The 26,513-nt window shown below is 33.5% G+C and overlaps 2 protein-coding genes across 3 annotated transcripts in view; both read right to left on the reverse strand.

Annotated features, from left to right (window-relative positions):
• The window catches only part of Mkp3 (Mitogen-activated protein kinase phosphatase 3), a 66,769-nt gene extending 65,967 nt beyond the window's left edge, over window positions 1-802 (reverse strand). The window contains exon 1 of the mRNA XM_065358989.1: window positions 182-802. Coding sequence (XP_065215061.1) covers window positions 182-584 — 403 coding nt within the window. The 5' untranslated portion in view covers window positions 585-802. The remainder of the gene's footprint in view (window positions 1-181) is intronic.
• Window positions 803-3,955: 3,153 nt separating this feature from the next.
• The window catches only part of LOC135841409 (ATP-binding cassette sub-family G member 8), a 38,529-nt gene continuing 15,971 nt past the window's right edge, over window positions 3,956-26,513 (reverse strand). Inside the window, exons 2-16 of one of the 2 annotated variants that reach the window (XM_065358351.1) lie at window positions 13,807-14,092; window positions 13,161-13,292; window positions 11,372-11,585; window positions 9,373-9,569; window positions 9,033-9,264; window positions 7,253-7,355; window positions 6,913-7,148; window positions 6,610-6,823; window positions 6,118-6,309; window positions 5,854-6,037; window positions 5,638-5,778; window positions 5,391-5,541; window positions 5,161-5,278; window positions 4,788-5,071; window positions 3,956-4,715 (exon numbers count right to left, since the gene is read on the reverse strand). In XM_065358351.1, coding sequence (XP_065214423.1) covers window positions 4,482-4,715; window positions 4,788-5,071; window positions 5,161-5,278; window positions 5,391-5,541; window positions 5,638-5,778; window positions 5,854-6,037; window positions 6,118-6,309; window positions 6,610-6,823; window positions 6,913-7,148; window positions 7,253-7,355; window positions 9,033-9,264; window positions 9,373-9,569; window positions 11,372-11,585; window positions 13,161-13,292; window positions 13,807-14,048 — 2,874 coding nt within the window. In that variant the 5' untranslated portion in view covers window positions 14,049-14,092 and the 3' untranslated portion in view covers window positions 3,956-4,481. Of the gene's footprint in view, window positions 4,716-4,787; window positions 5,072-5,160; window positions 5,279-5,390; window positions 5,542-5,637; window positions 5,779-5,853; window positions 6,038-6,117; window positions 6,310-6,609; window positions 6,824-6,912; window positions 7,149-7,252; window positions 7,356-9,032; window positions 9,265-9,372; window positions 9,570-11,371; window positions 11,586-13,109; window positions 13,293-13,806; window positions 14,093-26,513 lie in introns of both variants that reach the window. The other variant, XM_065358350.1, reaches the window with a different exon arrangement.

The following is a 26,513-nucleotide window of genomic DNA, read 5'->3' on the forward strand; positions in this document are numbered from 1 at the left end:
CGATTTATGTATCATTGTGAAAAATTTGGCATGTCACAGAGCGCCAAATCATTTACTAGACCGATACAAGACTCTCGATGGCGATTATGTAACGTTTAATGCGTTATTTTTTCGCGTTCAACTTGCTGCAGAAGAAGCTACGATTACGATGAGATGAGAGAGAAAAAAGAGCATGACTAACCTCGTAAACAAACAGCGCGACAACCATCCTTCAGTAATCTTCTCATCAAAACGTGTATGGTATCGCTGGCTGAATTTCTTTGATCGTTGATCATATCTCCATACACCACAAATATATTATCCTTATACGCGTTCATAATCTTTTCTTTTAATTCTCTCGAACGTATTGTTGACAGAAGATCAATCTTCCCGGCTGCCAGACGTCTCAACATAATGCTCGGTATACTGAAATTAACAGCGTGCCGAATATGCGATTCACCATATTCGTTGGAACTTCTGCAGTCCAAAACCACGATTCGAGTCTTATCCAAAAGCAACTCCTCGAATAGCCATTCCTTGTTCACGTAAGTACTCTGAATTAACGATTGTTCTAACGAATTTTCTTCTTCGGCTGGCATGATCATAAGTAGATGGAACGAAGAAATTACACGAGATTAAAAATAAATATTGAATCACCACGAATACATTTAAAATAATGCAAAATAGACGAAATAAATATAAAAAAACAAAGAGGCAAACTAAAACACAACTAACGAACACCAACCGACACCATCAACGCGCATCGACAAACAACCTTCTAAACAAGTCTGCTTCATTCTTACCGAACGGATGTACCTACATTCAAAATGGTTTGTTATGCCTATCCCCGATCCCCGTTCATCGCTTCAGAACTTCAATAAACCATCTCTTCACCCCGCTCGACATAATACACGTTGCATTTCATGCTCACGTGACGATCCCTGAACCAATCAGAGACGAGAACGCGATTTCATTGACAAATGTAGGTGTACGTTTACGTACTCGTAGACGAACGTTCAAGATATTCGGCGTTCGGCGATGCGAGGGCTTTCAAAACGAATTGTTTTTTTTTTCACGTCTGTTTTGTATTATTTCTGTTGTTCTTGTAGTCACATTCAAGTCGACGAGAAACGAGGAATTGAGTAAAGTTGTCGAGGGATTATTTCAAATCGCGATTCGAATCATTTTTCTATAGAAAATTAATCCAATGGTAGAGCCCCATTGTAAACACCCGGTATAACCCGATATAAAAGTGAAATTACTTTCTCAATGAACTACCTAATGAAACTTACATTATCTATACGTGTATGTTCGGTAAACGTTTAATTCATAAGTTTATCGTCGTAGGTATACGTATAGAAAGAACTGGATATATGCAATCTCTTCAATCAATACTAAACGAACCGATTTTTAATTTCAATCGATGAATGTCTGGATTAACTGCTTACTTATCTGCAAACCAATGAATGAAACATGTAACTTCAATTAATGGTCCCAGAGATGTTTCAATTTTCAAAACAAACTTAGTTTGAGATACCGAATTCATTAATGAATTTCAACGCGAGAAATCAACTACACAGTTGATAAGATAAGAAATTGTGTCTGTTTCCGTTTCCAACTTTCCAAAAACATCAGTTCCATGTTATGAAATATTTGTTCGGGTTTAAAAATTTCAGAAACCAAAGCACACTGCAAAAATAATAACATTTCTCGCACATTTTTGCAATCTTCATGTTGAATAATAATTCCAGTAATTTGTTATTTGCTGGTAAGTAGTTTTCGTTAGAAAACATTAACAATTCATTTTTCTATGTAGGTAAGTACCTACTTTTCTATCTGTTTATCAGCAAATTTTTCTTCACAATTTACAGGTCGGATTATGTCGTTTTTGTCCTTGCTAGTTGCTAGAATGGTTTCCATGTTTTGTTTTTGTAGGTTGTCTAGCCCACCTAATGATCGATGACAAATTGAAACAAAAGACAAATTAATTGCTTAATTCGAATAGTCATTGTTATATGAACTTGCAAAATGGGAACTAATACTTTTTCAATTTGTTGAATTGATTATAATTACGTCATTTTGATCAGGGCATTTTAAAACAATTTTCACTGCATGGACAATCATTTTTGCAAGTGGATATGCCGATTTTCTATAAACAATAAACATATGATATTATTTTTAAAGTGGAGGGGGGGGGGGGGGTAGGAGATCTCAAAATTTCTAACTCACTCATCTAAGAATTCCTGACAGAGTACGTACATATTATCAAAAAATGTTACAAGGTAATGCTTATCAAAATTTATTCATTTCCAGTTGAATTTGTGATCGATCTTTGGCATATTCACTATTTGTGCAGGCTTTGGAAAATTTATACTCCAGCCATGGAGGTGAAAAAATATATCCAACCATTCAAATAGTAAAATAGCATTATTTTTTATGTGTGAGTGAATTTTCGCACTCTTGAAATTTGGCTAGAGAATGAAATGATTCGGGAAAAGAAAAGAATTTCACCCGAGTGAAGCGAGAGCGAAAGCTTTCGAAAATTCATGTTTCAAATGCGTTTAAAAAATGTCAAAAGCTGAGTGCCTCATTGATTACCACTAATTTAAAAGCTGGTCACTCCAACCCCCCCCCCCCCCCCCCCCAGTACCGTTGAATTTGGTCTAAACATTTAAAGATTTGAAATGACTTGCGATGCGTAGTTCGTAAGGTGCTTGAGGAGGAGGACGCTGAGTTCTAATATGAACTTACTTTTTAAATGTGGCCTCCAAATAATTTTCCAAGCTCCAGCCTACCTCCCTCTCTTTTGATGAAAATTTTTGAAAAATTATGAAAATGTGGATGATACGTCAATTTCCAATAATTCGAAGTCGTTTAGTTAGATATTCAAAATAATATAAATTTATTTTTCGAATTGAACTCGTCAACACTAAGATGTTTGATGCCGAATCCAAAAAAAGAAAAAAAAAAGTTGAATTATTCGTGAAAGTGCAGTTTTTTTTCGCAGAAATACCGACCGAAAATTTCACAAATCAGCTTTCAAAAATAATTTTTCATTAAATCTGATGTCTCACGTAAAACTTTTTGCACGATACTGGCACCAATGGCTTCATTTTCCAAATTATTTTTCTTATTGTTAATGTAAAGTTTTATCAACGTGAAATCTAATAAGGTTTTCCTTTTATCCCACGCAAAACGAGATTTTCGGTTGGAAAATACTCAACTCCCACTCATTCCTGATAAAAATATTAATAGGAGACTACTTCATAGGTATGTAGGTTTCATTTTCATAAATTAAATGTAGAGCAGAATTTCGCTCTTTTCCCTCTTGTTTTTTTCATTCATCAATTGTTGTTGTTTTCCCCTCGATTCATACTTTATTGTAAGAACTTGAACATCCTTGAAAAAATATTGGAAACGTCGATATAGGTAGGTATTGAACTTAAATCGAGTCATTTATCAAGCACGACATCATGTGCTCTCTCTAGTACTCGATGAAATAAATTTTTTCTACTGATAGGTCCTCCTACGATTTTCCTTGGAAAAATTGCAACACTCTCGAACGTGGTTTTTAAAACGTAGCCCTACGCACGCAAGCATTTATTTTGGAAATATTTCGAAATAGCCGATTTTCGTGATAAAAATACGAAAAACTTTGCGAGGCTTCATAGATAAAGTTTTGGTATTTCATTCTAATTAACAGTTTTGTGTGGGCATAAGTAAGCAACGAGTTTTACAAAAGAGTGGTAAAATGTAATCAGAGAAGATATCTATTCGTGGTTTTATAGCAGAAATGAAAAAAGAGAAAAACACAAAAATCGTGAACCAAAAACAATACCTTTAGGTAGTTCAAAAGTTCAAAGCACACGATCAAGTTTTGTAGAGAAAATCCAACACGAAAATATGTAAGTCGCAAAGTAAAATTTCAATATTTTTCCAAATACCCAACAAGGTATACAAAAAAAGTACAAAAATGGACACTAAAAAATTGAAAAATATTTTTTCAAATTTGAATAAAAAATTTTCAAATTACAATAAAAAGTTAAAATACGTATCTAAAAATATAATGTATAATGGGAATATATTTTGTTTTAAAAAAACATTACAAAATGGAAAAAGCACGATGGAATATTAGAACATAATCCAAAACTATGTAGGCAATGTTTAATAGATTACAAATGTACGAAGGTACTGTACAAAATTAATTTAAATTATTTTTTTGAAAGAAGACATTAAACAATGCAAAATGAAATAAAATGAGTAAAAAATTGGATATTCGTAATTTTTTATACAATTTCGGTGAGCAAAGGCTACACGTGCATTCTTCAACGAATGACACTGTATGACACGTACAATAAATACAATATATAAAAATGATCATAATCACAATTTAAATTTCAAAAAAACACACACACACAAATAATTAATAAATTACAATAGAAATCAGGCAGGTAAAATAGGTAAGTATAAGTAAGTATTTACCTATTAGAACCTTTTATATTTCAAGAATAATGTACCTTTTGCGATTTCTTTGAACAAATTCGACCAATACAAACAAATACAAATATCGTAATCACTGCTGGTACAGCGTAACAAAACAGAGCATTCCAAGTAGGCCCAAAATGCCTTAAATGGAAAGGTAATGCTTCCTGAGGTAGTAATCCGTAATAATGCAGAGCTGCTGTACCATTCGGAGTTGGACACGGTAATTGCACTATGATATCTTGGTGTTGAACCTGAAATATTCAAATATTGATTACATAAGCCGATATAATTGATACAAGATCAATAATTTCAAATCAGCTTACTTGTTTATTTCTGCAAACGAAATGAGACGAATGGCTACTTAACGTTTCAATTGAAAATTCTCGACGTAGTAAAATGGGTAAAATCCAACGAGTAGGTGAAACAATACCGAACCATTCTCTCATCCAAGGAGAGAGATCTTTTAAATGTAGAGATAAACCACTGGTAAAATTCAATAAAAATAATATAACTACTCCGGCTATCGTTGAAGAAAATCTATTAGGTAGGAGGTAGCCAATCAACGTCAAAATAGATTGTAATCCTATCATATGAATTAACATGTAACCTGTAAAATTAAAATTTAATTTTAGAACATTTTGAGGATTTATTTCGAGTATAAGTGAACAACTTAGGAACTTGGAATTGTAAGCTTACCTAAATAAATATAAAATGCATCTGGGTCATCTCCTTGTTGATACAAGGAAGACATTGCGTAAGATGGCACAAGATAAACTAACCAAACAACTAACGAAGGTGGTAGCTGACATAATAACTGAAAAAATAAATTATGTTAAAGAGTGGAGGAAAGAAAGCACAAAAGTTACATCTAGACTTCAAAACAAAGTGAAAAAAAAATACAGAATGATTAGTGGAATTGAACTCACCATAATAATTATATAAACTGAGCTACTATACAATTTATCTGCTATATCACTTTCTACTGCTGCACGGTCACTGCCATGTGTTCGAGCTAATGATCGAAGAAGTAGCAATGGAAATGATGCCACATGAGCAATGGTATAATGAAATCCAATTCTGTAATTATAATTTCAACCCATCAAAATTTAGATAAAGTAAATACATAGATAGGCACATAATTGAAAAAATCGTGTTAAGTATGCAATTTCTCACCTGTCATTTAAAATTAACTGAGGATCCGAAGCAGGGACATCCCAAAAAACTGACCCCACAAACATCGATAAAAATACAGCTACTAAGACATGCGACAACCATCTAACAAAACTTTTTGGTTGAGAATACACCATGTGTCTCCTACGGCAAAAATTGCGATGTAAAATTTTGAAAATGACACGATGAATATTACAAGTATCAAATCGTCAAACTTACAAAACTATGGCAATAATTTGGAATAAAAACGACGCGCTTCTAGGTTTTCCCGGTAATGGTTGTATGGGACCGGGTTCATTCAGAGGTTCCTGTCGATGTTTAAAAACTTCGGCCAACTGCTCTATTCGTTGGCTAGATTCCAACATGGCTTCCGCTGACAATTCATCCAAAGTGACTAAATCCACTGCACAAAAATATTATAAAAATTTTAAATTCTATGTGTAAAAATGAGAAATACATATTGTGAAAAATTGTCTGATTTACGGTAGTAATCTGATGGGTTTTTATAGGCTGGACAAGGGTAATCCACGGACGCGAAATATGGTAACATGTCTCTTCGTCTACCGTAAAACATCATTCGGCCGCTAGATATTAATGCTACTCTGGACACCATAGTGAATATTTCATAAGTTGGAGGTTGCAAAGTAAGTATGATGATTTTTCCCACGAGACCAGCTGCGAAAATTGAGACAAAAAAAATTAAAACAGCATCCAAAAATACGCCTTTTTGTTTGATTTAAATGCCGAATTTCATTTTTTTTTTTTTAATTTACATTTTTGGAAATTTAAAGGCAACTTGAGCAGAAGTTTGAAATTTAATTTCTAATTTCTTTCAAACTTTCAAGATTCAAAAAATGAAATTCAACAATTTTAGGTAGGTAGATGATGTTCTAAATGCTCCTTCGATTTTTCTCATCTTCATGGACCATTTTTAAATTACAAGTAGGAATATTTGCTATTAAAATAGGTACATACATGACCCTCCATTTGCCCATTGTCTTAAAAATTCCACTAGGAAAAACGTATCAAAAATATCCATTCCACTCGTCGGTCTATCTAATAAAATAATATCCGCGTCAGATAACAGGTAACAAGCAATTTTCAGTCTTTGAATCTCCGAAGGAGTCAGTTCAGATACACTGGTATTCAAAACTTGAGATAACCCGAGCTCTTGAATTAATACTCCAATCTGGAAAAATACACCATCAATTAAACACATTCGCTGTCAGTACCAGACAAAACGATAATTTTTTTTCTCTGTCGAAATATTCTACCCACTTGATCTGAAACAGACGTCTTTCCGACAGCAGTTTTCGGCGGATGTCTCAAATGCGAGTGGAAAGTTAATGTTTGAGCAACGTTCAAGTCGGGTGAAAGTTGAGCATCGTGTCTGACGTAAGTTAATCGTTTTTCCAAGGAGCTTAAAATAATATTTTGACCGTTTAAAATGACATGCTGGACATGGGCTTTTCTTCGACTAGCTAGAGCGTCAAGAAGCACTTTGCCCTCGTTCACTAAAAAATTACAGTCGAGTAAATACCCACATGTAGCTCAAAAAATACTTTTAGGTACTCATGTAGGTACAATCGAAGAATTATTGGATAAAATAAGGATTTACCTGTCGTTGACATTACTGCTAATAATTCGCCCGCTTTTACTTCGAAAGAAATTCCTTGTAAATATGGTTCATTTTTTTTAATTTCAACATCTAATCCTCTTATCTGAAAAATTTTGATTAAATTCAACGTTTTAGAAAACTTGGAACAATATCTTATAAAATACCTTCGCTAAAAATAAATAAATAAATCTTACAAAATACATCATGTAGGTACAATTACGATAGATTAGATACAACAGAGGTAAATAGGTATTGAATCAATTCCAAAAATACCAACACGAAATAAATCCGTACTAATGAAGCTACCAATGTAATTCAAAAATTCTTTTGCAACTCCCTCCCCCCAGAATCAAATTAAACTGAAAATTTCTAAATTAATACCATATAAAAACCTGATCACAGACGAGGGGTCAAGAAACTCGACTAGACCAAAATTTGTGCAATTTGGCCTAAATTTTGAGAGCCAGGTCATACCAATATACTTAATTTTGAAGCACTCTGTTCTTTGACAGTTCAAAGTGAACATTTGTTGCTATGACAGAACGTTAAAACATGTACCTACTACCTACCTACCTACCTACCTACCTACCTACCTACCTACAAGTATGTAGGTACATATACTTATTACTTAATAGCTGTTCATTCATAAAAGTTTACGCACTCGATCGATTTCAAGTCTTTTTTTGTCCATAAAAAGTATACCTTACCTACCTACTATGACCTACACAATAAACATTTCGCTTAAATGGCTTAAATTAAAAACCAAAAAAAATTCTAACGAATAAAAAAAAATATTAAGCAAGTTTGAATGACGCCATAGGTGTTCGAAATTTTCCCACATTTCAATATGGCGGTAACAAAAGATGAGAATGAGATTGATAATGCCGAATTGCCGAGCGAAAAATCAAAGCTTTTCATGATCTTTCATTAAAAATTAATACAAAGTTTTTCGAAACAGATATTGATTACAAAGTGGAGAATAGAACTACGTTCTATTTTAAGACCAAATACAATTCGTTACTCTATCGAGTGGTATTCTTTGAATTTTTTTCAGGCTATTTTTATTAAAAGTTTACACACAACTAAGGCTAATAATGAATCCGACTTTTCTCATTTCAAAAGAATTTCCAACAAAGAGAAAAGCAGCATTATTTCGATACGAAACAAGGAACAGGAAGCAACAAAATTTTCTTCGAAGAAGCAAGTAAAACGGATACAGTGTTATATAAAATTATTTCTCGGGCTCCCCTCTATCATCTCTCTCGCGAGATACGAGACTATGAAGTAAGTAAATTAGGAAGATCACGCACACATGACGAAATTCCGCATGTTTTACATCGTAAATATAGACCTATCCTATTCATAAAAGACAAGACTGGAATAAATAAATTGGAATTAAACGAGCAAAATACAGGTAGGTAGGTATCCTAATATAAGTAAAACTCGAGCCTGCCTTTTGAAAACTTGCGTATAGATTTCCCAACATACTTGCACATACAAGGCCATTATTGCAGTGCGATGGCAGTAGGTAGAGAGAGAGAGAGAGAGATATTAATAAAAGCGCACCTTGTGGCCAATGAAGCATTATGGCGTAAAAAATACATTCACAAAAATCTTTAACAAATTATCAATCCGTAACATTGAGCTGACGGTGAAGATATATACGATTAATCGGATTAACCGAGAAATGCGGAGATATTGTACGAGTATAACTGCTCAACACACCCCGAGAAATACATAGGTAGTCTTTTTTTTTATGAGTATCAACAACTCTTATTACTTGTAAATGCGGATAAAGTCCATTATAAACGTCATTTCTAGAAACATGAAAGGAAGCCGGAATAGTTTCCATATGAGACAAGTGTGTGCCCATCATACTGGGAGCATGACCATCAATCATCGAATGTACGTGATTTCCTCTAGCTAAGCCGCTCATATCGATCATCGATTGACTAACACCGCCGCGCGAACTTAACGCCGCTATAGAAGCAGGTCTTCCATTTCCTAAATGACTGCACACAGAAACATAGGTACGGATTTTTTTATATTAGCAACACGTAGGTAGAGGTAGCTATAGGCATAAGTAAGAAGAGTTGAAAACAATGGAAATTTAAAAGTACCTAGATGGAGGATGATGATGGGGATAATGCGGAGCGAGCGGCGAACCGAACTCAGACATGGTTCTCAAGTCGTGCATACTTCTACGGTATGATTTCGATGGCAATCTGGTATGCCTAGTCATGGCTTCGGTTGATAACAAATTAGCCTCGCTGACACTTTTTCCTCGTATGTTTGCACCTGATTGTCGTATTGTCGACTGCAAAAGAAAATTTCAATCATATTATCAATACCGGAATCCGTACAGGTAGGTATAACTACCTACATTCATTTTCACTACCTAACGTCGTCGACCGATTTGAGCACGTGTGAGTACAATACTTATCGCTAAAATAGTATCATGTTGCAAAAATATCTTCCATTCAGAAGAAGCTTTAGGTACGTAATACGTGGTAAGAATAGGGATGCTCAGTTTTAAGATTTTTTTTTTTGTTTAATTTGAATCTGATGGTGGCACAGGAGCTATGCGCAGACCTGAATCGCCACTCTCCTCAATTCTTACTATGCTGAGATTGCACATGAAGAACGACTAAATTAAAAATTAAAAACAAATAGAAAATGAAAAAATAACATTTTATCAAAAATGTTACTGAAAATTTCAAATTTTCCATAGCATATTGACAAAAGAAAGTAGTTGACGTTCGTGTATTGCTCGTCGCAGCCTTGAATTATTTTTTATAAAAGGATAGAAAATGACTTTTTTTTTACATTTTATTTTTTTGGAAATGAAAAATTGAATAAAATAACCATAAGACTAAGTCACTCCCTACCGTGAAAATTTTTTCTCGACATTTTGAAAAAACATTTCTTAAAAAGCTAACCTATTTTTTTGCAAGCAGCTCAAACCAGGAAAAGAGACATAAAAGCAAAATCAACCAACTGATGTTTTGGGGTTTTAAACATACTCCTCACCAATCATACGATAGCTTTTGAATGAACCGAATCTAATTTTGAACCGCATCAGATCTACTCAAAATCATTTTTCATTATTTCAATCAATTTTTTTTTCAATTTTTCAACTTCTTTTGAACAGAGTAATTGTGAAACAAGAGCTTAGTGCGGAAAGGGAGGGGACGAATCTTTTACCATGTTGTTTTGAAAACTAGTCACTACTTAACACAACCTTCTCATTCAATTTTTTTGAAAATGCAAAAATCGTTTTCCCTCTTCCCCCTCTACTATGAATGATTATTCTACATTTTTTTCATGAAAAAATATGAGCTATTTAGGTGTGTATAAGCGATTTTATTTTTCAGGAACAGAGGGGTACTTTTAGAACTTTTTTCGTGCCTACGAAATTTTCAAATTGAAAAAACACTTTTTTGAACAAATTTTTCTCATGACTTTAATTATTGATATTTTGGCCAGAAAGGCGTTTTCATTGAAAACAATGAAACAATAGCCAATAGGTAGCGCTCAAGCGAAGCAAAGACTAAAATTTTCAAAACATTACAAATTTTTATGTACCGAAATAAAAAGTTACTTTTTTAAAATTATTTTTTGAACTGATTCATTTTAAAATAAGATCTTTGTGTTCAAAAATCATTAAAATTTTCGAAAAATTTTACAGCTCTGAAATAATTTTCCTAAATTTCAACTTTTTTGGAAGTGGCTACACATGTACGCGAATCATCTCCTTCCTTTAGTCGACAAGTTTCTGGTTCTTCGTGTATTGTCTTTTATTCTCTGGCCATTAAAAAAATCTTCAATCTTTAAATGCCACAAAAACAACAGGTAAACAAAAAAAACTTCCAAAAAACCGAACAATTTTTCAATTGCAATTTTGTCCATGGAAAATTTGATTCTTTTCATTTCGAAAGCTTTTGTAATCAAATGAATTTGGTATGTTTAGGCAATTATACCTACAATGATTTTATGTTTGAGGGAACTGAGGAATGGAAGGGGAGGGGTTAATAGACGAGCTTGTACAACTCACGCACATCGCTGACCACGTCAATCTACGCGAAATGTATTTTTGTTTAAAAAATTATAAAAATTTACTCCGTAATAAGGCTGATGATTACGAAAATCCGGATCGCTTCTGGCTCTTAAATAATAAGCTTGAGATTTTTTATGCGGAGCATTCCTAGGCGACATGCCATCGTCGCTGGAATCGTAGCCACTGGATCCATCTCTATGTCTGCTGCCATTCGGTGGAAACACTCTGGGTAATCCGAACTTCAAATAGGTGTACATATTAGACCCTAAAGGCGACCTGAAAATTCAATCAACAACTATAATTAGCTTAGATGTACTTCTTCCCAAAGCAATAAAATGTACTATATTCGTCATGCATCGTGTATTTATATCAAAGGTTTTAAAGTATTATGCTTTGGATTTTTCAAACTAAAAATTTCCGTAGGTGTTGGCCAAGAATAAGAATATTCGCACAGCAACGTGTTCGAATGAAATTTAATATTTTGCTTTTTATTATCGCTGAAAATACCCTAACAATGCGATGGTTTTATTGCATTTTTTCAGAAGTCCGACGACGACGACGATTCGCTTTATTCCAGTCCTGATCGTATTTACTGTTTACTTTGCTACACTTCGAATTCGCTAATATTTCCGGCCGCGTAAATCTTTCATAATGACGAGCGATGTGGGCGTACCGAACGTTTCCGATTTTTAAATTCGAATAAAATGGAGAGAAAAAAAAGGCAAAACGAAATTGCAATATTTTTTCGAGTGGGTAGAAAAAGGTTGGTTATGTATTCCGGGTTATCAGATGAAAAACAATTTTTTTTTGTAATATAAAAAGTTGTAAATCAAAACAGCACGATTCTTTATTTGGGGGATTGTTTGTTTTCGTGTTGATCTGAAACCAAAATCTTGGAGTTTACAATTTTTGAGACGAAAAACACGGAAGAGGTTGATTGATCAGACATGCTTTGTATAAGTACATACATTATTATGAGTAAATAGGTGGGTAAGAAAATAGGTATCTTATAACTTGATCATGTTCAATTATTCATATTTACACGTCGAGTATTTTCATGCAATTTTGGAAATAGGTATTCTGAAACAATAATTACGAGTTGATAATATTTTCACTGGACTGGTTGGCGTGAAAAATCACAATTTTAAATACATATACCTATTATCATTTCTTTGCAAATAAAAACATTTTCAAATTATTTTTTTTCTCGAAAAAACAATTGATAGGTATGTACTAATACCTACTTGATGTTTTTTTCTCTTTAAAAAAAACTGAAAAAAATTCAAATTTCTCATCATTACACACAATTGGTTTCAAGTTGAACTTTCAAATTTCAACTCAAAATATTTTTAAAATAAAGTCGTCAAGAAAAAAAGGAATCATAAATTATTTACTTATAGAAAATTATTGTAATGCTCTAATTTCACTCCTCATAATTTTTTGCAAAAAATTGATTTTCTATCATGAGTGATTTGAAAGCATAATTTTTCAATCTTGAAATCAAGATTGTTAAAATTTTTTTGCTCTACAAGTGCATAATTTCCATTCCCAGATTTCAAAATTATGTATACCTACCTATTTGTATGAAAAATAAATTGTACATAAGTACCCAACACATTTAATTTAACACACCTTCCATCCAGTGAAATTATTCTACATAAGTAAAGGGTAGAAAATTGAAAAAGAAGGTATAAACCCACGCCACGTTTATGTATGTACAAAAATACTAATTACAGCATTTTAAAAATAAGGTTATTAAACGAAAACCATTACAAATCAGGAGCTAAAATACTTCAAAACCTTTCTTTTGTATATTGCTGAAACGTGTTTATCTTTGGTTTTGTTTCATACTTTGGACCGTATCGTGGATGACTTAGAATAGATTGCACGGTTGATTCCCTAAGTTGAAAATTTCCATATGGTAATGGTGATTTTTCACTCGATCCTAATGCAGAATCGGTAAAATCCGAGTTCAAGTTTTGCCTGAAACATGAAAAAAAAAAATACGTGCAATTATATTTCCTGATATAAGTATAATACTCAAGTTATAATAAACAAACACTTTCTTTCTTTCAAATTCGTTTTCATTTCACTTTCCGTATTGACGAAGATTTTCAATAAAAGAAAAATTATACCCATATAAATACCTACATCTTAATTGATTATTGACATCAGTCAAACAATAAAAAAAAAAGTAAGTAGGTACCTACGCGTAATATTATGACAGACTTACAAATGCTCGTGCTCAGTCTGCTTACATATGGGAAACACAATCAGCATTACACGTGGTATTTAAACGAGTTACTTATATTTTAATTACCAAATGAGTAGGTAACTCACGTAGATAGGTAAGTAAGTATAATATTAAACACAATTATAATTTCAACGAGATGTATGACTTCTAATTACACTCGGACCGTTATTCCACAGGACAACGGTTATTTTTATATTTTAATTTTATGATGTCATTTTTTTTTTTTCGTTGAAATTTGCCTACCTGTAAATGGACCAAGCATGAAGATCTTCGGATGCGGAAGCAGTCATCGCAGAATGAGCTGAATTAGTGGGTAACGTTCCAGTATGGTGTGATATTTGGCTACGTCTGGGCATTTTCGTTTCCGAACCGATGACCGAATGTTCTTGGGCTGGAACTGAATACCGTCTCTCCATTTCCCACATGTTATTGCAGGGGCTGCCATTTCTAGTGGGACCTGTTCGCATAGGTCCTCTTAAAGGCATCACTGGATGATTTATTTATGAATCGGGCAACTGGTTTTTGAAATCTGCAACATCGAAATGAGCAAACTAAATATTATTATCTAATGCTTTAATATTATTTCAAAGAGGAATGGGCTACAATGATTTAGATTACTTTAATAATTATATAAGTTTGATTGGAATCAAAGCATCAGAACGGACGTTCCAAAAACACATCTGTTTTTTGAGAATCACTATATTATACCAACATTTCCGAAGTATTTTTTAGAATTTGACTCGTGGTGGAAAGCAGAGGAGAAGAAAAATTTCAAATCATTAAATCATTTGACCTCAAAATGAAAATTGAGTTCCTTAGAAAGGAAAAGGGATCTGAAAATGCAATGTGGGTATAAAAATGGAGGTTTTCTGATACGCTGGTTCCGGTTCCCATTCGTCTAATGACCGTCTGCGCTCAAAACCGCATCTGAAGCCCAAGAGAGGAGGTGGCTGGTGCTCAAAATTTTGGAAAAAATTCGGTACGATGTCAAAATCTAGTTCCAGGGAGCTCTGTTTTGATTAAGCTTCGGAAAATAACTCGATATCACACTAATTTTTTTAAGATTTTGAAATGTCTTGGATTTTCTTTCTTTCCTTCTGCAGGACGAGAGCCCTTCATTTTTAAAGCTTTTCAAAAAATTGGAGCCTGAGATCTTTATTTACGGTCTTGATAAAAGAAATGTCTTTTACCGGGGGGGGGGGACACTATCGATGGTACGAGTAGGTTAATCTAAAGACAGATAGGAATCTAAATACATACATTTTAATGATAATACTCATATCCGCATCTTGTTAAGCTACCTAGACCTACGTATGTGTATAGGCATATTAGATTTTTAAAAAATTACATTTTTTTAAACAGACGATAAACATGAACAATGAACTTGTACCTACTCCAATATTTAAAAACACACCATGCGAACAATCCGTGTTAATTTTGATATGAAAAAAAAAATTCCTTCATCTGCAGCGTTTACGGTCTAATTAATATGTCACCATCGGTAGGTAAAGGTATACGTGCGCGGCTGCTGCGCTTCTCGAGAAACAAAATAATTTTTACAAAGTAATTCACGAAAGTATTTCAAAGGAAACAATTCACCATTCTCCCATGGCATAGAAATTTGGCCGGAATGTAAGTAGGTAGGTATAGCTCTCAACATACTACACATACACTCGTACGTACGAATACGAGTACATGTTGAAAATAAAATAATAAAACTCCAGAGCCAGACGAGGCGGCAGAGATTTTGCAGTTGTTGCGAAAAATTCATTACACGAACGGAAATCTCGAAGAGTAGATATAACTAGGAAAATTATTCCGCACTGTATTTTCGGCTTATAAGATCCGTGGGAAGATAAAAACACCTACGAGAGGATATCGTACGACCACTCATTCGAAACTTTAAATCACCTTTATATCGCCTGCGTAAAATTTTCCAAGAGCACTTCTTTTAGCCCAAATTAAAACTTGGATCGAAATAATGAACAAAAACCCCGTAGATGAAAAAAAAAACGCTGCAAAATATACTTAACGCAGTGGGCAAAAAAACTCGACACCCACGTAATTTTTTTTTACTGCGGTACATGTAATTGGAGATCGAATTGTTTGACGATGAAAACCTTTAATTAGAAAATGTGCAAAGGTTTCTTTAGCCATAAGGTGATTAAAATTAAACAAAATCTAAAATCGTTCACAATCGAAAAGTGTATTTTTATGCGACGAATTTCTCCATTTTGCGTAGGTATTTCTAAATTTAAATTTATCGACAGAAGAAAATAATATAGGAAGACCCATCAAATACTGACCTATTTTGGAAGGACGGAAAAAGTAAATACCTCGAAAAGAACCATTTTTCGTCGTAAATGTATGTACAACTGATCAAGGTGAGTAAAATAGTAAAAAAAAACTTCTACGCCAAAGTCGTACATTTTCAATATTGCAGAGGTTATGAATAATCAAATTTCTTTCCCACGAAATCTCATTCAAAATAGAAGAATCAGTCCCGAGAGTCTTCTATTTTTAACAAGACACCCTATACACTCGATTATTTCACTCATTCATTACTCGAGTTACCTACGTTTTCTCGCATTTTTGTCGCAGGTACAATTTTACCACAGGTTTGACTTCCGACATACCTTCCCGAGATAAGGAAACATTCAAGTTTTACAATCAAATGTAATTGTAATAAATGTTAAAAATAAACGTCTCTCGACTTCAGCATGTAATTGTAGGCTATAGGTAGTTAATTACGCTAATTAAATCTCATATTCACCACATATACATATACTCGTACATCCACACAACGTTACACGTAGGTACATTTATAAAGCAATAATTCACGGTCAATGACAACGATCGCGACGAGGGCGGTAAACCTTTCGCTGAAAATTTTTTCTCGTTTATTGACTAGATAGAATTGCGAGGGAAGAGTGCACACTGCGTATGATACCTACTCTAACAAATTATGTAATAATTTACGCTATTTGAACTTCGACTATGTAATTTTTTTCCTATTTTGTGATTTTTTTTTCCGTTCGTTCCAGAGTCCAGACTAAGTACCTACGTAGGTATTACTCGTACATGAACGATTTCACGATTCACCGAAAATGATTAGGTCATCGTTGGAATTCCAGTTTTGATCAAGTGAGTCAGTGCACGAAGAAAGTCGACCACATTTTTTAAATTAAAATTTGACGAACGAAGACGCATGGTCGGAATTTGTTCGTTTTTTGCAATATATAGGTACCTACATACACGAAGCCTGCAAGCTTCAGGCGATGAATTCACGCCATAATGTAGGTAGCAAGGCGAGTGAAGGTACCTTTAGGTTACCTACTATTCTTGTGCTATGCCATCTATACGAACATCATTTTGTAAAACAAGATTATAGCATGTGAGTTAATTTCAAAGCACGAGAATCGAACTATTCTTTCATTATTTCCATGCATAAAAAATAAAGAAAAAAATGCGTTCACTCTTGTCTATGATGAAGCGAAGAAGCTGAGGAAAAGAGACGAAGTTCGTCTTGCTTGCTTCTCCTACAATATTGGCTTGTGAAGCCGGTGCTACACTTTGATGGTTGCCTATTCACCAACACCATCGCCGAAATCCAATCAAATTTTAACAAGTTTTCAAAGCGATATTCGCCTTGTACTCAAAGTTGGCCCGAGAGGTTTGATGAAGAAAACTTTGGAAAATTTGAATTCATGTTCTTTGAGATCTTGAGCTACCTATGAATGTCAAAATTGGATTACCTACCTACTCAAATAAGGACCAGGCAAATTTTCTGAAAGAAACTTTTCCCCTTCGTTCCACTCTAGGTAGGTAGAGGTACCTCTACTTCTATTTTATCAAAACCAACTTTTATTTTAATTCTTCAAAATTTCAAGAGAAATGAGTGTAGGTATAACAGGGGGGGGAGGAGGTGATAGGATCTGGTCAGGAGTCAGGACTAATCAGATCTAACCCCAATATAGATCTAATCACATCTAAACCCATTATAGATCTGATCAGAAATAAAATCAAATCAGATGTGCTCAGATATGGTGACTTTTACATTAGATACAGAGAAATTTTAATCTGATATATTCTTCAGATCAGGTCAAACATCCTTTCTATTCTCAAAATTAAAAACCAAATACTATTTAAAATATTTTACTTCATCCTTGAATTTATGAAGCAAAAAAAAAACACCTGTAAAATTGAGGGTGATAGTTGTAAATTTTGGTAACAAGAGTTGGCATTTTTAGAGATTTCACCTCTCCTGAGAAACAACTTTGGTTCGTACCTGCAGATATGGATAAAAAATTCATCATTGGAAAATTTGACAAATCATTTCCAATTTTATCACATCAGAACAACTAGAAATCGGCTTTCATTCCTTCATTTCAGGAGGTAGAACGAACATTTTGAGCATTGTTTCCAATCTTTTTCTATAGGTAACATTAGGAATTTTTTCACTGAAAAAATATGTTGATTTCAGTTTTTTAAGGGGGAAGGGCCGAGGGGTGATGGGGGAAAAGTAAATTTTTCGATAATATGGAAATAAAATAATTTTTCAAAGAACTGATAATATTTCTAGAAATCTTTTATCCTCAAAATGACTTCTCGAAATGGAAATGTAGCAATAAAAATTAGGCAGATAATTTTTTTTTTGGGGGGGGGGGTATTAACGAAACTTCTTCAAAATTAATTAAGTACAATGACTGTAAATTCTTTCAATGAACAAGCAGTTTAGGTAACTAATAAGTAATAACATAAAAGCAAAATATTTCGGTTCAGGTAGGTAGCTTAGCTATAGGTACACCTTTGCTTCTCGTAATATCCCATATGGACGAAAAAAATACCTACATAAAATATACATTTACAAATTCTAGTAAGGCACCCTACACAGTACACATGCGGGTGGAATCCCACTTAAATAATGTAGACGAGCCTCCATGTAAATATAAAATGTCAAACGTAGGCCATTGCTCCATAAGGTTAAAGACATCAACAATAAGAATTGTAGACAAACGGATACGGTAGCTTATTTCAACCATGAGTTTTTTCCATTTAAACGTGAAAGCAAAATACATACGTGAATGGAGAAAAAACTTGGTCGGTGTACGAGCTATGAGTAGTAGAGTAGCTATCTAAGAAAATTAAATTTTTATTTATCAAAAATTATTTCAAAGATAGTTGTAACTAGCCAATGACAATAATTCAATAAAGAATACGTGTATTGTGCCAGAATGGCGAAGGTAGGTACGCTGTTAAGGTTGAGCATTCTCTGAACTAATATAATATTCGAAGGACCATACTCGTATAATATACCTATCCAATCGCCGCAATTTCACGCCATAATGCTTATGAAATGATTGAAAAAGCAAAAGCGCGTCTTGGTCGCGTCACTTTGATCGTCTAATTACGAAAATCAACAATTTACACAAAAATAAGTTATTGAAGTTTATGTTATACCTCGGATAATATTAGTGTAAGTAAGTAATAAGTATCATTATGGCAGCTTGATACGCGTTGAAAAAATAATTACGGATTTCTCTTCTCAAGTAAAATTAGGTAGAAGTACCTACGTACTTATACAAAGAAGAAATCCGTATCGTTTTTCAAACTATAAGCACATACGCGAACCGTTTATGTATACTTATAAAATGCAAACCAGTTTATTATATACTAATTTTTCCGACATATGTGTAGGTACGTTACCACGTTTAACTGGAATATCTTTTAAAGAATGCGCTTAATATATAGGGCGATTTCCAAACAAGCCAAAAGATGACCTGTATATCAGCATCGTGTGAGTTTAATAAATTACCACAGGTATGCTTATAAACGTCCAATTATTCGATATTTCGTCAGTGAAGAGTGAAGAATATACCAACAGTTGGTAATTCTCAACGAAAGTAAACAACTTTTAACTTGAACTTGACATTTGCCATTAATACGAGCGAGGATGCGTTGTGTATTGAAAAGTAATCGTACACGATTAAATGCGAAGCAGGTGTTAATCGTTTATAGATGAGTAATTCGTTCGTTCGATGAATTACAAGAACTTCCTGCTTTAGTGTACTGGTAATTGCTTTGGTGAAATGAACCATTCGCATGCAACAGTCAAATGAGATAAACTTGACCTGAGAATAGAAATAGTTACGAAACAGAGCATTTGGTGCAATATTGGGAGGAGGAAGCAACTACAACTTCTTTTAAAATCTTAAAATTCAATTTTTCAAATCGTATCCGCCCATACAGAAAAAATTTGAATTTTTCAAGTCAAGCAACCTCTCAAATTTTGGTTGGGCTTGTAAATGAAATAAAAAACTATATCCTAGGGTCAATGGTAAAGCCAAATCACAACTGGAAACATTCTAATACTTTACCTAATTTCGTCGAATGAAGTGGGAGGGGAGAAGCCGAGAAGGTCCACGTCAATCGTACTTATCACTCAGAATATAAAAAATGTGATTGCTAGATAGCTCTCTAGAAGAGTATAACCATAAACGATTGAGTGTTTCAATACGAACACCTCACAGGGCGCAGCTATGCATCAAAAAGGTGAAAGAGAACTCCCAAGAAGAAAAAGCAGAACACTGGAAGGTTGAAACACTACAATCAAATACCTACCTACCTCAACAAGTAGTTATAAGCCCTCCAGGGAAACTGATATGATGACTAATTACCTACTCGTATGTATGTATCGGGTGGCTGATTAATATCCAGACAGCCATGATGGAACTCACAAAAAATTCTCTCGGTGTTCCCTAACAGAAATCTTGAATAATTATAACGCTAGATATGACTACCATTTTCACGTGATAATTCATATTTCAGCAATAAAAAAGTTCAAAATAGATTTTTCGCCTGTGGGCTGTGAATTACTGAAAATGGGAAATCATAGCACCATTTTTTTGGGGGTGAATGTACATCGCTGCTGTCTGGGTATTAATCACAATCAGCCACCCGATATGTGGTTGGTAAGGTACAAATAAAATTGGAAATTATGACTGACCCTCGTGACTCATGAGGCTTTTAGTACAACACATCTATGAATGTAGGTATTTTGTTTAAACAGTAAAGAATATGGGATGGGCAGGTCTAACAGGTGGTGAATCATTTTAATTTCTCACCATTCATTTTTGCACAAGTGTAGGCTACAACCAACTACATGAATAATTGAATGCAATGTATGTAGGTGTAGGTATTAGGCACTTGGAGAAATTTTTTAATAATGACCAAATCAAGAATTCATTAAATTTTTAAGAAAAAATCATTTAAAAAAGTGTAAAGTTTATTCTTAAAATTTCAAATTTGAAAAAGGTCTTACAAAATATACTTAAATAAGAAAGTTATTTTTGAAAGTTTCATGGGTTAAATTTTAGTAATTCTTTTATCACCCGCCCCCCCGCCCTCCAAGTCTGACACGATCCCTGAAAATTCACAACATTAATTTTTTTTACCAAGTTTTTAAAAGTCTGACGTACTTATAATGTCAGAAAGTCAACAAGATTTTTTTCTGGTTTTCAAAAGTGTGGTATAATGTCAGGAAGTTGACCGATTCAACGTCACTAAAATTGGATCCATTGGGTACTTGAAAATGAAAAATTTTCAAACATTTTTATCAATTTTTTTAGTACTTAGATAAGTAAGTATTTTTTTTTCAACTTTTTGAGGCTCTGTGCATGGGGGCCAACATAATTACAGAATTGAAAGAGAATTTTTTTCTTGAAGAAAGGGTTGTTTAGAGGAAATATAGAGCAACAATAAAGTTTTAAAAAATTCTCCAACATTGGGGGGAGGGGGGAGAGGGTGCTCAGTACAAGTGGGCCAACATTGCTGGCGGAGCAAAAGCAGCTTTTTTGTGGGAAATTATTTTTAAAAATTTTGATTTCATGTATGTACTTCAAAAATTGAAAACTTTTGATGAAATTTTGTCTCGCTTTTACCGACTTTTTTTTGACTTTCTCAATTTTGAGGAATTCCCGGCACCACTTTTTCTGGACCCAGGAGGAAATAAAAAAAAATACGAAATTTTTTTCTGACGAAATTGAACAACTTTAGAGAATGCTTGAAATTCGAAAATGACTTTATTTTTTTCGCAAAACAATAATGATGTCGCTACAAACTCTGAAGTAGGGTAAAAACGACCATTTCTGCAACTTTGATCATCTCTCCTGACCACAAAAACAACTCAAATTGAAAAACCCCACACTGTTTTTTGTTTTTAGGGTCTAAAGTATCGATTAAGCTCATTTTCAACCCGAACACAAATTTCCCATTGCCTAGTGCTATCATCGTCTGATGGAATTATAAACGCAAAAAGGGGAAAAAATTGAAAAACCATGAAAATTCGAATGAAAATATCAAAAAACTGAACAAATGAAAATTTTAAACTGTGGATACAAATTTACAAAACATTACCAAAGTAGGTAAGTTTTTTTTTTTGGGGGGGGGGGTGTTTGTAATTACTTGATTATACACCCGTCGTGTGAGATTTAAATCGAGTTGTTAAGGTTAAGTTTTTTAATTAGGTCTAAGAATTTTTTAATTTCTGAAGGGTCGTCTGGTATGAATAGGGATCTTTCATCTATTTGTAGGGATAGTCTGTGCTGATGTAAGGAGGGACAGTGAAATAGTAAGTGTTGGACAGATATAAGTTCTGACGTGCAGAACTGGCATGTGGGTTTTGGGGCCTTTTCATAGAGGTGATTGTGTGTGATTTTTGTGTGGTCAATTCTCAATCTGGTTATAATGATTTCTTCAAGTCTATTTAGTTGAGATAGGTTTTTCCAAGACTGAGTAGTTTTTTTGTGGTGAAAGAGCTTGTTTTGTGTTTTGGGTGAAGATAGATTTAAGGTCGTCAGCTGTGATAAATGTGAGAAGAGAAAGAGTAGTGGCGGATTTTGCATTTTTGTCTACAATTTCATTTCCTGTGATTCCAACATGGCTGGGTACATACATACATAAACTGGATGGAGAAGTTTGAATTTTGTAAATCAAATAGAGTTTTATGGATATTTTGAATTAGGAGGTGGTCAGAAAATAGATTTTGAATAGCAGTTAGTGAGCTGAGGGAATCACTCTGTATTAAGAAAGACTTATTAAGTAAGTAGGTAAGTTAAATTTCATAAATCCCAAAGATTTTCAAATTTGTACCTACAGCGCAAAAGGAGAAAAAACTCATCAGATGCGATCACCTAAATATTAAAATAAGAATAATTACTCTCAGAGTGATACTGCGGAATTGAGACGTGCAACAGCAAATCTTTCACTATACATCATCATCCCGCGAGACAATAAAAAATCACCACACAACTAACCAAAAAGACATAAAATCAACAATGCATTTGTTGCATAAATATGATAACGGTTCGTAACTGGTTCAAGTTTTGGAGGTAAGTATGTAATTACGGCAATTAACGAATACGCCATTTCACGAACGAACGTATATAAGTTATTTTAAACGAAGTTTAATCGGTTATTACATAAAGTAATTCGAGTACATCCTTCATTTATATTCTTATTTTATTGGATTTTTTCCATCAAAACGTGGTCATCGAACACGACTTATACTTACGGGATCAGAAGTACATGGATTTTTGAAAATTTTAATTATTCGACGTTTCGACTAATTACCGCGTATTTAAGCTCGACAATAGAATCGTGTCACCAATGCGATTCCGTACATCAAACAAAACCCAGAACGTTACCGTTATTTGGCACGAAATCGTGCAATATTAGGATTGCCTAAAAAAATTAACATGATGATAAGACTAGGTGAGGTATAGAGAGGAATGGGTGAAAAAATGACGAAACATTAATAACTCCTATTCGTAAGGTAAATATGTAATGTACCTAAGTGTATAAACAAACTCGCAACTCAAAATGTAGACCGTTAATCCTGCGGACACGTTTTTTTTTTTTTTTTTTTTTTTTTTTTTACAGAAGTACGAAATCTTGCATAAATTATGCAACGGTCAAAACCTTTTTTTTTAAAGCAGCAATTAAAAAATTGTTGCTACGTGCCCCGGATCTTATTCCCACAGAAGCGAAAGAAATAGGTAGAGGTACTATAGTAATTAAATTTATATGTATTCTTGGTATAGGTATGTAGAAAGATGAGCCGATGAGGCACTTATTTCATTATTCTAGCTATAGGTACTATACTCTTATGAGTATGAAAAAGAAAACAAAACACGTGTATTTTCGAATTCGTAAATGATAATGATAATGAAAATGTTGCTTCTCTTCGTCATTGACCTTGCTGTTTTGCGGTTGTGAACATGTTTTATACTATAGGTAGAGGTACTCGGGTCAATAACCAGTCCGTTCAGCTGAATCCTCTTTTTCTTTTCATTGTTTTCGCGTATACGGTTCGTTCAATCAACGACATCTCATGAGAATGAAAAGAACTAATTTATTGAATCATGAATGCAGTTGCTGACATGCATGTTAAATACATAGGTATAATTTACTTGGAAAATATTTTGCTACTTGTTTAGGCCTATGGTAATGATTTCAAAAAGTTAGATTGTTCAAATTTCTCCATATAATTGGCATTTTTTATGAGAGGATTCAATTCTTAAAGAACTATGGTTTCAAAAGAATACCTAAGGTTTGAAATCTTCAAAAAATTGATTAAAAAATGGATAATCAATAAGATTGTTTCATATAATTACGATTAAAAATTCTTTAAAATGTATCAAAGACTTTAATGGCATCCTACCTCATGATTTTCTATTATATCCAGTTTTAAAAAATGTAATAATAGAATAACTGCTTGAAAATCAATAGAAACTGTTTCAATAATTTTAAAATAACGCCACTAAAAAATGTCAATAATGTACATACTTATATCATCAAAATAAAAAGTGGCCTTTAAATCGTAATACGTACGTAGGCTTATAGGTGCCCAAAAGCACAATTAGATATTGGGATATTTTTTCCGAAAAAAATTTGGTCAAGAAAATTAATACCCACACTTTTTCTGCGTTCTTGTCGAAAGTGGTCCTCAAAATGAAGTGATGGTGAGAATATTGTCTGAAAAAAATGCCCTCAGAGTTGTTTCTACTAAACCAAAACATTTCAGGATTTAAAACCATTATTTTTAAGAATAGAGTTCTTAAAAATTCTACTTCAGATTTATAAAAAATGTGATTGTAATGTAAATTCAAATGTGACCAGAAATGTGGCTTCTTGGAATAGATAGATACCTCAATGTTCAATTAATTTTTTGATCAATTCACTTGACTCGTGAATTAGTTGGGAAAATTCAAAAACTTGTCCCATAAGACTCAATTTTCCATTTGACCAGCTGAAATTTTATTTAGAGAACTGTCCTGAAGGTCTCCAATGAATATCACAAAAATTCATGTTCTAAGACCGTTCAAAAATGTAACAAAATTTTTTCCCCCCTAAAATTAGCATAAATTCAACAACACAATGAGACAGATTTTTCAATTCCATTACTCGTAGGTTTCCTCTTATAAAAAATATCCGGCTGAATTTCAGCTGAGACTTGATCCTCTGATGCCGGTGGTGATGGAGGAGGTAGGGTGGGAGAGGGGAAGGTCAGGCCTCAAAATCTTCTTCTTGGAAAAAGTTTTAGTTGCTCAAAAGCAAAATTTTGAGCTTTCTAAATTAAAAAATTCCAAAAATAGGAATTTGAAATTAAAAAAAAAATTCACCAACATAAGTAAAGTGGTAGAAATTTTGAGAGGAATTTATTTTGAATACTTACTTAGGGAACAGGAACACCCATCCTACTTTTTCTGACATTTTGTGGACTACTCTTGAGATTATTGAGAAATCAAAAAGCTACTTTTCAAAGAAAACAATCAATTCATTTGTTTGGTCGGAAATTAATCAAATGCGATTCAACATTAGGTAGTTTTTTTCCGGAAGTTTAATACCTTTGAATAATTGAAATGAAAGATTTACCTCAATTCCACTTACACAATGAGAATGGGGAGAATGGGTAGGTAAGTACGAGTAACAAGCAAACTGTACCAACCAATAAAACTTCGGAAATATTCATTATAATCCGTTTTCAGCAGAATGACTTTAAAAATTCCTAGGTACCTACTACCTATCTGTAATCTACCTATTGGGGGAAATTCGCGAAGAAAATTTATATTCCTAATGATGCTTTAGCAGAAGCGGAAATGTGTATTCGATAGCAAAAACAACGCATGACTACTCCTAGACAATGAAAGGTAATTGCGTAACAAACTGTATCACGTCGTGTCAGTTACTAAATTAAATGATTTACTAATTGCCATTCAATACGTGACTAATCTGATCTATTTTAGAATTTTTTTCCTCCGCGGTATATTTTTTAAAAAGCATCATACGCCGGCAAAGCGATACAAAAACAAAGCCAATGATTTTTAATGCGCTTTACAAGAGCACCTATCTTATACCTAATACGTGTATCTTGTATAAGATCTTATTTTTTTAATAGGTTTTATTATTAAGAATGGAAGAAGAGGTGGGTGGTAGGTCTAGGTACATAGTGTTGATATTTGTATTACGTAAATTACCTGTATAATTATTCTACATTAAACCTTAATATTCGAGAGAATTGATTACATTTTCAGAACTAGAGAAAGTTATAGTAGTACAAGACGGAAATTTATGGTATATGATTTCGGAGAATATACCTACCTAGTTAACTTGGTGTAGAGTCCGACTTGATCCAAAAATCAGTTGGATACTCCGAAGAAGCCATGAAGACACTCTCGGTATAAGAAGAAAATCGTACTTATTTTCCGTTATAAGTATAACCATTAAATTCGCGAGTACGACATTTATTGACACCACGGTCGTCGCAGCATTTTCATAATCTCCAATCGAGCACAACCTAAAGTTAAACCTAAACGTAAACATCTAACTGTATCTGTTGAACTTCACCTTCATCAATACTCTCAGAGTACTTAACTGTATCAATACTATAA

The sequence above is a fragment of the Planococcus citri genome, chromosome 3, assembly GCF_950023065.1.
Source record: "Planococcus citri chromosome 3, ihPlaCitr1.1, whole genome shotgun sequence".
In the NCBI taxonomy this organism is placed as follows: domain Eukaryota; kingdom Metazoa; phylum Arthropoda; class Insecta; order Hemiptera; family Pseudococcidae; genus Planococcus; species Planococcus citri.